Source organism: Myxine glutinosa, chromosome 10 (genome assembly GCF_964187855.1).
Source record: "Myxine glutinosa chromosome 10, kmMyxGlut1.1, whole genome shotgun sequence".
Lineage (NCBI taxonomy): Eukaryota > Metazoa > Chordata > Myxini > Myxiniformes > Myxinidae > Myxine > Myxine glutinosa.
The window spans coordinates 127,963,883-127,977,978 of record NC_136270.1 but is presented as its reverse complement, the minus strand read 5'-3'; the positions used below and the strand labels follow the sequence as shown (position 1 = coordinate 127,977,978).

Here is a 14,096-nt window from a genome sequence, read left to right as displayed (position 1 = left end):
GTTCATTTGGGGGCACTGGGATAGTTTGTGTGGAATCAGAAGAATAACTAGTTTTACGTATTACCTCACCAAACCCTGGTTTTGGAGTATCGTAATACTCAGAGTCTGGAGGGGGAACACCTCAGAGTCTGGAGGGGGAACACGGCAGAAAGATTTGTTATTTTGAGTGTTCTAATAAACCATGGTAAAACCACACCAATGCAATATTGTAGAACAAAACAAGTAATTGTATTAAGAACTCTCACATCTTACTATAATTCACCAAATGTCCGTCTGTCTGTTCGAAGGTACCGTAAAAACTGCTGAACTGATCGCAAAGATATTTTGGGTGGGTAATCCTGGGATCTCCAGGAGTAAAATAGGCTATTTAGTTTTCCCAATTTCAGCTTTGGTCTCCAGCATTCTCAGGTTTGTCTCCCACATAACATTCGCGTTCGCATAACATTCATTGTGACGATGTTCTCATTGTGACGATGTTGTGATGATGTATATGTTCACGGTAGTGTTTGACGTGACAGTGTGAACGTAATTTCGTAATGTTTTTCGTTTCGTGATCCTTTAATGAACGTTTAATGTTTAATGAGCATTTAATGTTTAATGAACGTTTCATGCCCTTCAATGTCCGGGGTTGCACGCGTGCTACACTGGACGGGCCAGCGTGTACCTTGCCCTTCGCCGTCAGGCTCGGGTAAACCGCTGAGCCCCATCCATGATGGGGACTGGGGCTCGAGACAGTGTCCCACGAACGAGGAATTCCCAGTAAGCACGAGTCATCAGTTCGAGTTGATTAAGTCCCTGCCCTTTGTACACACCGCCCATCGCTACTACCGATCGGATGGTTTGATGAGATCCTCGGATCAGCCCCTGCACGGGCCGTTCTCGGCTCGTCCCGGTGCACCGAAAAGATGAGCGAACTTGACTGGCTAGAGGAAGTAAAAGTCGTAACAAGGTTTCCGTCGGTGAACCTGCGGAAGGATCATTATCGGGACAACATGAGAGCGAGCGAGACGTACGTGGAACGTGATCGTCCATGTACTGTTTAGCCATGTACTGTTTAGATTTTGTTGATTTGCGTGTGATATGATTCAACGGATGTTTATATGAATCATTGAAAAATAAAAAAGCCTTCAATTTCTGATATTTTACCTTTTCATTTGGGCTTCCCAATTGAAGCCCCGCCCGTAGGGCGGTTACTGTTGTAAGTACACAATAATAACACTCTTAAAGAGAGTACCATGAATATATCACTTGCATCAAATGAACAATACACATGATGGTACCATCATTCCCCAATGCTCTCAAAGCAATTAACTCACGATACGCCAAACGTGAGTGGAATGTAACATTCCCCAAAGTCCGTGCACGGATCCCCACACTGGTTGGAGATCGAGGTCAAGCAGAACGGCAAAACAACAGGCAGGTATTGCCGCCGCTGTGGATGAGGAGTTACGAGGTGAGCGGTCGACTTGGGAATTGAGCCGATAGGTAAACCAACGGCAATCAACACGATGAGGTCGATATGGAAATCCCAACGACAAAACAAGATACACCAAGCAGACAGCCTCTTTTTCTTCGAGGACAAAATGGCGTATAGGCCTGTAATGGAGGTGCTTGATTTCTCTCCCACAATGACTCACTCTTGGTGATAAAGCATGACGCAGGTTTAATTGGAATTGCAATATAGGACGATGTCATGGGCAATCCCTCCCCCGGGAAGCCTCAACTAATTCGCAACCAATAAAAAAGTCTCGAGGTGACTCACAGCTGTCTCCTCCTCTCTCTGCCCATATCCATCTCTCGTCTCTTTGCCGCGTTTTCCTTTTTCCTTCACAAACATTAATTTTTTTACATTTTACTGAAGTCATCTCCATTTCACACAAAAATCTTAACAACATTATTACCTGAAACTAAAAATCCTACAAGTATATAATAACAACAAAGGCGGAAGTGACGATTCCGTAACACTAGGCAGTACAGTGGGAACGACGATTCTTCTGCACCCACCTGGTCCTGTCCGTCTTGGTTAGACATAGCTGCTGTTAAATGAAATGTAAGTTCCACCTTAACTACGCTCCGTTACACAATTTTGAGGGACAGCTGAATGGGCATCTGGTGTAACGTTGTTTCAGACACCAAATGTTATGGCATCTGGAAGGTTCCAAATCCCACTTCATGCCAACAAATGTTACAGATCCACCTCATGGTGGATTACAATATGAGTTCTTGAAACTACCTCCCCAATGGCGATCCAGAAGCCACCCGCTCTACAGATAACTCTGCGGTGCAATGACATGTCAAACAACCACAAATGTAGATTCAAGATGCTCCCAATGTTCGGAGAGCTTTCAGTTCTGAGATGATTCAAGATGTCCGCCAGTGCCCATTTGCTGGTGCAGAACTCGATAGTGTTGCCCCATCAATGGCGGCGCTCATTTGGGGCCACCATGGCTGTCTCACTTCCTCCATGTGTCCACTGGAAGGCGCCATTTATAATTATTCTGTGTGAGGTTTTTGGATTGTGGGGCTTGTGGTGTGCATGAATGTTGAGTGGTGTTTTGATTCGACTTTGTAAATAATTTAGAAGTGTTGAGAGTTTCGAAAGAGAGAAAGAAAGGACAATGGGGCAAGGCTCACTACAAGTACCATGCTTATTTACCCCCAGACTAAAGGTTGGAATCCCAGGTTTATCGAAACACAATAAAAAGACAAAACTACCCTATTGTTTTTTGTTGTTTGCTATGTGACACCCTGGGGGGTTCCAAAATATTTACAATATGTAAGAAACAGTATAGTGGATTTGGTGACAAATGCACGATACTGTTTGTTGTATATTTATTTGGTCATTATGTGTTTATTTGATTATTGTGCATTTATGTGTTTCTTCTGCATTTCAAACTATGAAAATGATCCCATTAAACAAAACGAAAGGTGAAGTAGGGCAGCCCCAAGCTGAACAGGCCTCCCTGGGGACGAACCATCCTCAGAGGATTTGTGTTCCTCGACAAGGTAATACTGTAGTTAACCCTGAAAAACCTGGCTGTAGAAGCTGGCCATTCTGGGTTAGCCAATGGGGAACACTTATCTGAATCCAAAGTGTGTAATCGTGGGATTTGCAAATTTAAAACATATCCAAATGTGCCACAAATAATATAATTAATTATACAGTAACGGCTAGTTACTGTGCAGGTAGGGGCTGGGAGACTATTGAGGAGAGAGGGAACAATAATGGAGCCAAATACAAGCAAATCCTTGAGGAGAACCTGCTCCAGAGTGCAAAAGACCTTAGAGTGCGTTGAAGATTTAGTTCCAACAGGTCAATGACCCCAAGCATACAGCCAAAGCAAAACTGGAATTGGTTTCAGAACAAGAACGTGAAAGCCTGTGAGTGGCCCAGCCAAAACTCAGACTTGAATCCTATTGGGAATCTGTCGAAAGACTTGAAGATTGCTGTTCACCGACGATCTCCATCCAACTTGACAGAACTTAAGCAAATATGCAAGGAAGAATGAGAGAAACTTCCCAAATCCAGATGTGCAAAGCTGATGCAGACATACAAAAGAAGACTCAAACTGTAATCGCTGCCAAAGGCGCTTATACAAAGTATTGACTCAGGGGGTTGAATACTTATGTAAATTAGATATTCCTGTATGTCATTTTTTATTGTTTTGTAAAAATTTCTAAAAACACCTATGGGGTATTATGTGTAGATCAGTGACAAAAACAATCTCAATCCATTTTAAATTCAGGCTGTAACACAACAAAGTGTGAAAAAAGTGAAGGAGTGAATACTTTCTGAAGGTACTGTACCTTGTTGTGCCTTTGAGTGTACAGCTGCTCTGACATGTGTTTTGTACATTCTGATAGGAGGTGGCATGTGCTTTCTGTTTCTACCTTGCAGAACTTACACCTGTCCGATTTTCAGCCATTATCAGCCATTTCATTTCAGCCATTGGTGGAGTGTCCTTTTGGTTTTGGGAATTTGTCATGATTCTTTATCCATCGCACTTGAGCTGACATCTTCTTAGCCATTCCAATGAGCCTTCTTTGTCTATGCTCAATCTGTCCAACCTTTTATATATATATTTATACGTATGTTGCTATTTTATTGTTTTCCCAGTTGTCGGTGTATATCTGTTGATATTCTGTTTTATAGTTTTCTTTTGTCTATTTTTTGCAGTCGTCGGGGTTGTAGTCATTGATGTTTTGGTTTCATGTGTGACATCTTCTATATGCACCTGGTTTTGGAAAAAAAAGATGCAAAGTGGGTCAGGGATACCTTCTCTGGTTTGTTGTCTTCGTGTTTGCTTACAAATTGGATTCAGTAGTCTGTTGAACTTTTCACGTGTTCAGCCAATCATACAGTTGTCACTGCGCACTTGGTTGACTTCCATCACGTCATGACCTCCTCGTGTGTGTGTGTTTGTGTTTGTGTGTGTGCGTTTCCTCATATTTTCTCATATTTTCGCCATCTTAGAGGTTTGTCAGTGAGTGCCGGCCGAATGTTGAGAATACCATTGGTGTGGGGCATATGTATGTTGAATAATTATTCTTCATGACTCGTGAAGCATTGTTTTGGTTGTGTCCATAAGTATATACCTTCCGACACCAATGACAGCCTTCCTACACAAGGAAGAGGTTGAAGAGTTTGTGAGAATGGAAGTCTGGAAATGGAACGCTTGAGGCGTACGGACAACGATGTAATTCTGTGCAACTCTCGTTTGAATGTCCTTCAGGTTTTGTTGCATTTGAACTCGGGATCATTGGCAGAAAACATGGAGAGCTCGATATCTATTTCAAATGAAGAAGAAGAAGCACAGTGCGCCGAAGCCATGCTTCCTGGTTGTAGAAAACAGGAAGTTCCTGTCGGAGCTGATATTACCAATGTTACCGACTCTGCTCCAACACTCAAAGATACCATTTCGGCCTCACTACGGCAAAGTCAGGTGAACCTTCTGGCAGCGATTTCTGAGGGATTCGCTGACATGGTGGACTTGGAGGAGCTTCATGAATCGGCCATTTTGTTCAACCTGCACTTCCGCTATCGCCAGGACAAGATATATGTAAGACTTTTATCTTCATTGACCAAAAATATGTACTCGTGATTTTAAGTTGAAAAAAACCCAAATACATGATTTAATTGTTTTCTGTAGAATTGAAATACCATTGTTAAAATGGGATCGTCCACCAAAAGTGCCGTTTGTTTTAACCAAATGTATTCGAAGTGTTCCTCACCACATGACTCCATTGTATCAATGTTAAATGAAGACCATTTGTTGGTGGATGGAGGTTATGTTTTCACGTCTGTCTGTCTGTCTGTCTGTTATTTGCAAAATCGAAGATTTTTCAAGTATATTGGTCGGTTGCGTTTGTTATTCTGAATCTGTGACATTTCACGATCATCAATTTTCACAACATACTACAGGTCACAATTCCAAACCGATCGTCATGAAACTTGTAGAGGTCGTCACAAATGTAGAGGTCGTCACAAATGTAGAGGTCGTCACAAAGGAGAAGCCAATTAATTTTGAGGTCAAAGGTCATCTCGAAGTCAAATTTCTAAAATCGCCATTTTTGATCTGACCGACGTGAAAATTAAACAGCATTTGTATATTCAGTGACTAAATAAGCAAACCAACTATTTTGGCAGGTCAAAAGTTCCTAGGTCAACTCAAGGTCAAACTTCCAAAATCATTCATTTTCATCTGAAAAATCGTCCATTTTCATCCGATTGACTTGAGAATTGAACAGCATTTGCATATTGCCTCAATGAATTGGGGAAACAACTATTTTTGAGGTCAAAGGTCAACTCAAGTTCAAACTTCCAAAATCATCAATTTTCATCTGAAAAACCATCAATTTTCATCTGATTGACTTGAAACTTGAACAGCATTTGCAAATTGAGTGACTAAATTGGGAAACGAGCTATTTTTGATGTCAAAAGGTCAAAGGTAAACTCAAGGTTAAACTTCCAAAATCATCAATTTTCACCTGAAAAACCATCAATTTTCATCTGATTGACTTGAAACTTGAACAGCATTTGCATATTACCTCACTGAATTGGGAAACCAACTATTTTTGATGTCAAAAGGTCAAAGGTCAACTTAAGGTCAAACTTCCAAAATCAATTTTCATCTGAAAAATCGTGAATTTTCATCCGATTGACTTGTAAATTGAACAGCATTTTCACATTGAGTCAATAAATTGCGAAACCAACTATTTTTGATGTCTAAAGGTCAACTCAAGGTCAAACTTCCAAAATCATCAATTTTCATCTGAAAAATAGTGAATTTTCATCTGATTGACTTGGAAATAGAACAGCATTTGCATATTGCCTCACTGAATTGGGAAACCAACTATTGTTGAGGTCAAAAGTTCAAAGGTCAACGTAAGGTCAAACTTCCAAAATCATTATTTTTCATCTGAAAAATCGTCATTTTTTATTCGTTTGACTTGAAAATTGAACAGCATTTGCACATTGAGTCACTAAATTGGGAAACCAACTATTTTTAAGGTCAAAAGGTCAAAGTCAACTCAAGGTCAAACTTCTAAAATCATTTTTCATCTGAAAAATCGTCACTTTTTATCCTATTGACCCGAGCTTTGATCAAGATCGTCAATTTTAATATTGATGAAATGGACAATTTTCTGTATCAATGGAAACCTTTTGGGGGGGGGGGGGGGCAGGAGGGTGTATCTTGCAAGTATCATGCTCTGCATGACGTGTTCTTGTTTGGTTGTCTGTCTGTTTGTGACCAAGATATCTCAAAAAGTTGTGGACAGATTCGGACGAAATTTGGCTGAGAGGTAGGCGACATGGATGAAATTCTTAGATTTTGGTGAATATCTGGATTCGGATCCGGCTCGTATAATTTATTAAGTGATTCTTCACCATTGAGTGATCGGGCTAAAACCGACATATAGCAGGATATCTCAAAAATTATGGACAGATTTGGATGGAACTTGGTGGGCACGTTGGGTGTGTGACAAGGATGAATCGATTTGATTTTGGTGAAGATCTGAATATGGATTCGGATACGATAATTATTTAATTTCTAAGTGATTCTTCACCATTGAGAGATCGGGTGAAAAGCCATAAATAACATATTTTTTAAAAGTTATGGACGAGTTATGACAAAACTTGGTGGACGAGTTGGTTTGGTGACAAGAACAAGCCGATTAGATTTTGGTTGAGGTCCGAATCCGGATCCGGCCTATTAGTAGGATAGAAACCATAAGCATCTCAGCCTGGTGGAGGTGTGCCCTCCACCGAGTGCTGTTCTAGTTTTATTGTGGAACTCAAGTCAAGTGGTGAGCCATCGGGCTAGTAAACTCGTAATTTCATCTTTAAACCCATTCCGGCCTCTAATGTTGTTTCTTTGGGTTTTTTTTGACAGTGGCCGACTCGGTGCTCGTTATCTAATTGTCTAGTCTGGGTTCCATGTCCAACTAGGCCGAGCTTAACTAATAACTGTCTTTGTGACATTTTGCTCACAGAGGGCCCTTCCATTCTCAGCCAATCAGCCTTCAGATGAGGCTGTCAAAACAGCCATATTGTCTGCATTTCGGTTGTGGTTATTGATTATTGCATCAAGTATATTTTGAAAGCATAGGCCATTGTGAGTAGTACCCGGAACTAGTACCCTGAGCAACTTCCTGGTTTGAGTTTTCCTGTAGAATCGATGTTACCTGCAGTAGATGAGCGCTGGGTTTTTGACGTGGCACAACTATGGTGGGCTGAATTGCTTCCTCTTGTACATCCTTGTATTGTACGATACCAGCCGAGACATTGTCGATATTGAAGCACCCTCGTCACTGCCAGCAGACGTACATCAGCAAGATCTTGGTGGCGGTAAACCCATACAAGGTTGTACCTGGTTTGTACGGTTCCACAACCATGGCTCGGTACCGTGGGCGGCATTTGGGACACCTGCCACCGCACATCTACGGTGTGGCCAGTGAATGCCACCTTGACCTGCGGAAGTGTAATCGAAGCCAGTGTGTCCTCATCAGGTGAGATCCCATTTTTTGTGATAACTGCTGCTATGCGGAAGAGGGCAGTATGTATGAAGACCTATCCACACAACTTTTGATGTAACATTTGTGTTTATTTGCCCCAAATATAAACATTTGTTTGGGGTTGAGGATTATCAATCATATGATTCACTTAATGTCCAAACGAGGGCGCTAAAGGAGTTAAAATGTCCATCTATGTATGGTAACAGTGTAGTTTGAGGTGCCCTGCTGAACATCTTCTAATTGTGTACTCTGGTGCGGGGATTCCGACAGTGGAGAAAGTGGTGCTGGGAAGACGGAGAGCGCAAAGTTCATTGTGCATTTCCTTGCGGGACACGGACTCGACGGGGCCACCCGGGGGGTGGACGAGCGGGCGAGCAGGGTGGCATGGTCCATCGTGCAGAGTGGGTGAGTGAAGCCCTTGTGGAGAGAAAAGGTAGCATGACACCTGCACCTGCACCTGCACCGCAGACTTTCATAAAATGATACCTTGATCGTGAATTTCCATTCATGTTCAAATCACCAACCTTAGTCCATCGGGCGAAGGTGACACGAAACTATTTCCTTTTTAGGCCGTGAAAGGTATGAATATAATGTGTGAAAATGCTCGGGGTTGCAGGTAATGAGAGAACTTTCAGGAAGATATGTAGATATGTTGTTATCACCGCCATCTTAGGTGGACGGACGGAGGTTATGTTTTCATTCTTTGTTATGATGAAAATTTAAGATTTTCTTCATATGTCGGTCTTTCTCGTTTGTATGTTTGTATGTGTGTGTGTCGTATGTGTGTATGTATGTGTGTGTATATGTGTGTATGTATGTATGTATATTTGTATGTATATATGTGTGTAAGTATGTATGTATGTATGTATGTGTGTGTATATGTGTGTATGTATGTATGTATATATGTATATATGTGTGTATGTATGTGTGTATGTATGTGTGTGTATATGTGTGTATGTATGTATGTATGTATATATGTATGTATATATGTGTGTATGTATGTATGTATGTATGTATGTATATATGTGTGTGTACTTACTGTATATATGTGTGTATGTACGTATGTGTGTATGTATGTATGTACATATGTGTGTACTTACTGTATATATGTGTGTATGTATGCATGTATATATGTGTGTATATATGTTTATGTATGTATATATGTATATGTATGTATGTATGTATGTATATATGTGTGTATGTACGTATGTATGTATGTATGTATGTGTATATGTGTGTATGTATGTATGTACTGTATGTATGTATGTATGTATGTATGTATGTACAGACCTGGCATTTAATATGGAATATTTTTTTTGTGGGGGTGAACTTACTTTTCAAGATGTCTTAGAACCAAAAGTTCATTGGAATTATGTTGAAATTATTCTAGATTTTGTTAATGTGACCTTTAAAAGAAACAAAAACCACATTTGACATTTCAAAACAAATAAATTGATCCTTGAAAGTGATGTAAACTGATATCGAACTCAATTCACGGACAGTACTGTGTTAAACTTCTGTACGTTTTCCAGAAGTATCTCTTTATTTTGCACATTAGCCAACTTTTTTTTAAACAAAAACAAAAGTTAAATTACGACTGGGATTACGGACAGTAAAATTACAGTTCAGTACTTCGTGTAACCCCCACGAGCATTCAGGAGAGCACGTACACGTTGAGGCATGCTGTTCACGAGATTTGCCAAGGTTTGGACAGGAATCACTTGCCATGCAGTGACAATAGCCTGCTGCAATTCACGCACAGAGGTCGGCTGCTGGTCCAAGTGGTCAATTTGACGCGTTAATTCTGCCCACAAGTTCTCTATCGGATTCATATCCGGGGACATGGCAGGCCACTCCATATGCTCGACACCATGGTCAGCAAGAAAGTGTTGGATCATGCGAGCACGATGAGGCCGTGCATTGTCATCTTGGAAGACAAAGTTTCCTCGGAAGGCTGCACGAGCAAATGGAAGCAATGTTTCTTCCAGAATGGCCCTTTACTTGAACTGGTTCAGGTTTCCATTCAGAACAACCAAGTCAGTTTTGCCACCTGCATGAAAAGCAGCCCAAACGGTCACCCCACCACCTCCAGCTTGGACTCTTGGCACTATACAATCTTTGTTGTAGGCTTCATGCACTTGTCTGCGCACTCGGACGTGGCCATCTTGACGATAGACCAGAAATCTAGACTCGTCACTGAAGATCACGTGATTCCAGTGTCCTGGCTGCCATTGACGGTGCTCTCTGGCCCACTGCAATCGGCGCTGGCTGTGTTGTCTGGTCAGGCGTGGCTTTCTCAGTGGACGCCTGGCACGATAGCCTGCTTGAACCAGTCATTGGTTGACTAGCCTTCTGGACACAGGCACATTTGTCAGTTGCTGCCACTCAGCCCTAAGCCGATTAGCTGACTTGGTACGGTCATTGCGGACTAACCGGTGCAGCTGGCGATCATCCCTCCTTGTGGTTCTGTGGGGACGTCCTGGCCTCGGTATTGGAGTAGGGACACCCCTCTGAGCATTTCGTTTCAGGATCTTTGACACCTGACCTTGAGTGATGCCATACTGCCGAGCAATAGCACGCTGTTTCATGCCGTAATTTCGTAAAGCCACCACTCCATGACAAACAGCATTGTCGAGTTGAAGGACCATCTCCAGAGGAAGCGGCAATAACTTTTGGAGATGTGCAGCAGTTGTTTTCCACGAATACATAACGCAACAACCCTTGTATACCCGACTGTGAAGCCAATCATCAAATGCACCTGTCCGTACATTTTGCCACGCCACCTGTGATATAATCCTGTTGTTGACTTCTTGCTGCGACAGACAATCAGTGACATGGTTCTTTTAACAAATAAATCACCAAAGTGTAAAAGAAACTCACCAGATTGATATACTGAGTTAAGAAAGTAAACCCAAGTCAAGAAAAATATATATATTCCATATAAAATGCCAAGTCTGTATATATGTGTGTATGTATGTATGTATGTATGTATGTATATATGTGTGTATGTATGTATGTGTGTATATATATATTGCTACGGTTTTGAGATGTGTACAGTAAGCTCAATAAAGGTTAAAGTTTGCCCCCCATAGATAGTCACACAAGCAACATGTAGTCTCATTTGTAGTATAGTTATTTCTTAGTATGTGTGAGAGTAGGCCCTTTCCAGTGTTAATTCTGCGTTGTGTAAAGACAGGAGAATACGTCCTACTTCTGCAAACCATTCTACCTCTATAGGCGGAATCCATTTTGCTACCCATGGGTTGTTCATTAGTCGAGTTAACACGAGGTAGGCCTAATAAGGTGGGGGCGGCGTTGAGGTCGGAGCGGCAGAGGCGATGACGGTAAGCATGAGCCACCAATCAGAGCTCAGAGGTGGTTGCGTCAGAGGGCATGGTGAGAAGAGTCTGGTGAGTTCCAGAAGGTTCGTGGGCGGGCCTATATAACCCGATGCGCAAAGCCCTCATGAGGACTTGCAGAGGGAGCGACTTGCAGAGAGGGAGAGGACTGGCTGCGTGAGAGGACTTGCAGAGAGAACTCGCATTGTACCGCTTGATGAACTTGACTATCGCATGAGAAACGCGCGCCCTAACCAACACCAAGGCATTGAGGAAGAAGAGTTGGTCGCTAGAGATACGCGGGCGCAGCCAGGCGCGGTTATAACGAACTTGCGCACTTTAGCCAAGTGAGTGAACGAGGCTGCGTAACCGCCCCTTTGCCGTAAAAGCCGTCCCGCCTTTGCTGTAAAAGTCCTCCCTACCGTTCGCCCCGATATATCACCTTTGCTCGAGAGATGCGCTACGTGGCCCTGCCTTCGCCGATCTCCATCTTCGCGGACGTGCCGGGGACCATGGAGAGCTGGACGAGGACCACCCTTGGACGTGCTGGGGAACACCTGCCCATCTGCATTACCCTGTGTGAGTGTGTGAGACGGGCTCGTGTCTCTGGGATAATTAAGACTGCATAAGGATTTCTCTGTGTCTCTTCGCCCTGAACTGTAAATACGTGTGGTAATAATAATTAAACCAATCTGTTCTTTCTTCTTGATTCGTTCGTCTTTGTGGTTTCATCATTGACTAAGCGTGGTACGAATAAGATCGCTTAAATCGGGGTCCATTAATTATAACTGCGCGGATCACGTGTACGCAAACCGCTCGGCGTATTCCAACCTCACGTGGTTTGTACGAGGCTTGTTTCCTCGCTTCCAGGGCAGCGCGAGTACTTAGGTACGAGCAAGAATTTGATCCCGAAACCCTATTTGGCGCTGTCCGGAAGGGACGTAATAAGTCTCGGTTCGCGCCAGGCCAGTAAAGACAAGGGGATTAATCACCCCTTGATAAGGGGAGAAGGCCGGCGAGAGAATCGCAACAATATATGTGTATGTACTGTATGTACTGTATGTATGTACTGTATGTATGTACTGTATGTATGTACTGTATGTACTGTATGTATGTATGTATGTATGTGTGTGTGTATATATGTATGTATGTATATATGTGTGTATGCATGTATGTATATATGTACTGTATGTATGTATGCAATCTCTCTTGGTGTATTTGCAACAATGCCAATGAAGCACACAGAACAAGTCCTCAATCTTGTGTGAACAATTGACCCTTCCTCCTTCTCTCGGATAATTTAATTCTCCCATTTCTCTTAACATACAAAGTCTTGGATTTCAGAGCGAAAACATAGAGAAGTAAACCTAAAATACACAAACAAATGATGAGGAATTGGTGACAAGCAGATGTTGAGAAAGCACAGGAAAAATGGTCAACATCTTGATTGAGTTGGCAACGCATATGTGAACATGAGTTGGGCTTTTTGCTTCTGTTTTGTCAGGCCTCTACTGGAGGCCTTTGGAAATGCACGGACGGTGTTCAACGGAAACTCGAGTCGTTTTGGCAAGTTTACCTTGCTGCACTTCTCACCTCAAGGAGCAATCCAGGGAGGATGCCAAATTCCCTGTATCCTTTGTTCCATGAGATTCGTGCTCACAGTGAAACTCGATTTATTATCAATTTTAAAATTCCATACGAGGACTCCTGGTCAGGTAAAATCAGAAAACCGTACAGGTACTTTCCTGTGTAATTGCTACATTTAAAATACAAGCAGACAAACGTTTTTATATCGTTTACAAATCCTTTATGATCATTAGAGAAACATGGAGTGCTCCTGGTAAGGTGGATAGCCTGGTGCCTGGTACCTGGTAAGGTGGTGCCTAAATGCATTAGGACACACATTCAATACAAGTGACCATACATGATGACCATTTGACTGAATTCCAGCAAATTTAACTTGGTGAGTGTGACGTCTCCATTGAATGGCGATCTTCTTCATCGTGCTGCACTCCAAATTGATCAAAATCAAACTCTGTTTTGTTTAGCTGTCCCTGCCGTTTTTGTTGTTGTTGTTGTTGTATACTGAATCGAGGCTCGTGAAAGAGCTAACATTTATTTCACAAACAAATCAACCAGACAAACAAAATATACAAAAAGAGGAAGCGGAAGACAAGATGGGGAGAGAAGGGGAAGCACACAACCACAACATTTGAGAGCAGGGAGAAGTGTGGGAGGGAGAGGGCTTGGGGGCAGGAGGCATGGGAAGGGGAGGGGGGGGGGGATTAAACGGTTTCAATTAAAAACGGTTTCATCAAATTATTTTTTACTAAACTCATTGCCTTGATCGGTGTGGACCATCGGGTGAGAAAATACCACTTGCAGGTACTTCGTGGTAACATATACCTCAAGATCCACAATTCGTTTTCTTTGTACCTTCGTACTTTGCGAATGTGTACGGATTATCCCTCGATGATTCTGTTGTAATTCCGTTGTTATTCCTGTTGTTTCAAGAAATTTGTGCACAATTCATTGCCGATGTTTTCCTCTTTAACGACGAATCATTCCAGACTTACTGGAGAAGGTAAGCAAGTTGAGGGGGAAAAAAATCCATATGTCTGTGGTAGGCCTGAAATAACCCAGAATGCTTTGTCGTGTCATCGAAATCTGCAAGCAGTATAGCCCTGGCCTTGTTTTCTCATGCTTCTCAGGTTTAACTTTTCTTTTGTCGTAATTTCGACT

At 42.3% G+C, this 14,096-nt stretch overlaps 1 protein-coding gene across 5 annotated transcripts in view; it reads left to right on the top strand.

The window, feature by feature from the left end:
* The window catches only part of LOC137433757 (unconventional myosin-X), a 401,142-nt gene that overhangs the window by 50,223 nt on the left and 336,823 nt on the right, over positions 1–14,096 (top strand). For 4 of the 5 annotated variants that reach the window (XM_068126040.2, XM_068126039.2, XM_068126037.2 and 1 more), the window contains 5 exons: positions 4,734–5,060; positions 7,823–8,010; positions 8,287–8,421; positions 12,859–12,983; positions 13,925–13,938. In XM_068126040.2, the coding sequence (XP_067982141.2) occupies positions 4,773–5,060; positions 7,823–8,010; positions 8,287–8,421; positions 12,859–12,983; positions 13,925–13,938 (750 nt within the window). In that variant the 5' untranslated portion in view covers positions 4,734–4,772. Of the gene's footprint in view, positions 1–4,733; positions 5,061–7,822; positions 8,011–8,286; positions 8,422–12,858; positions 12,984–13,639; positions 13,740–13,868; positions 13,939–14,096 lie in introns of those variants that run through there. The other variant, XM_068126041.2, reaches the window with a different exon arrangement.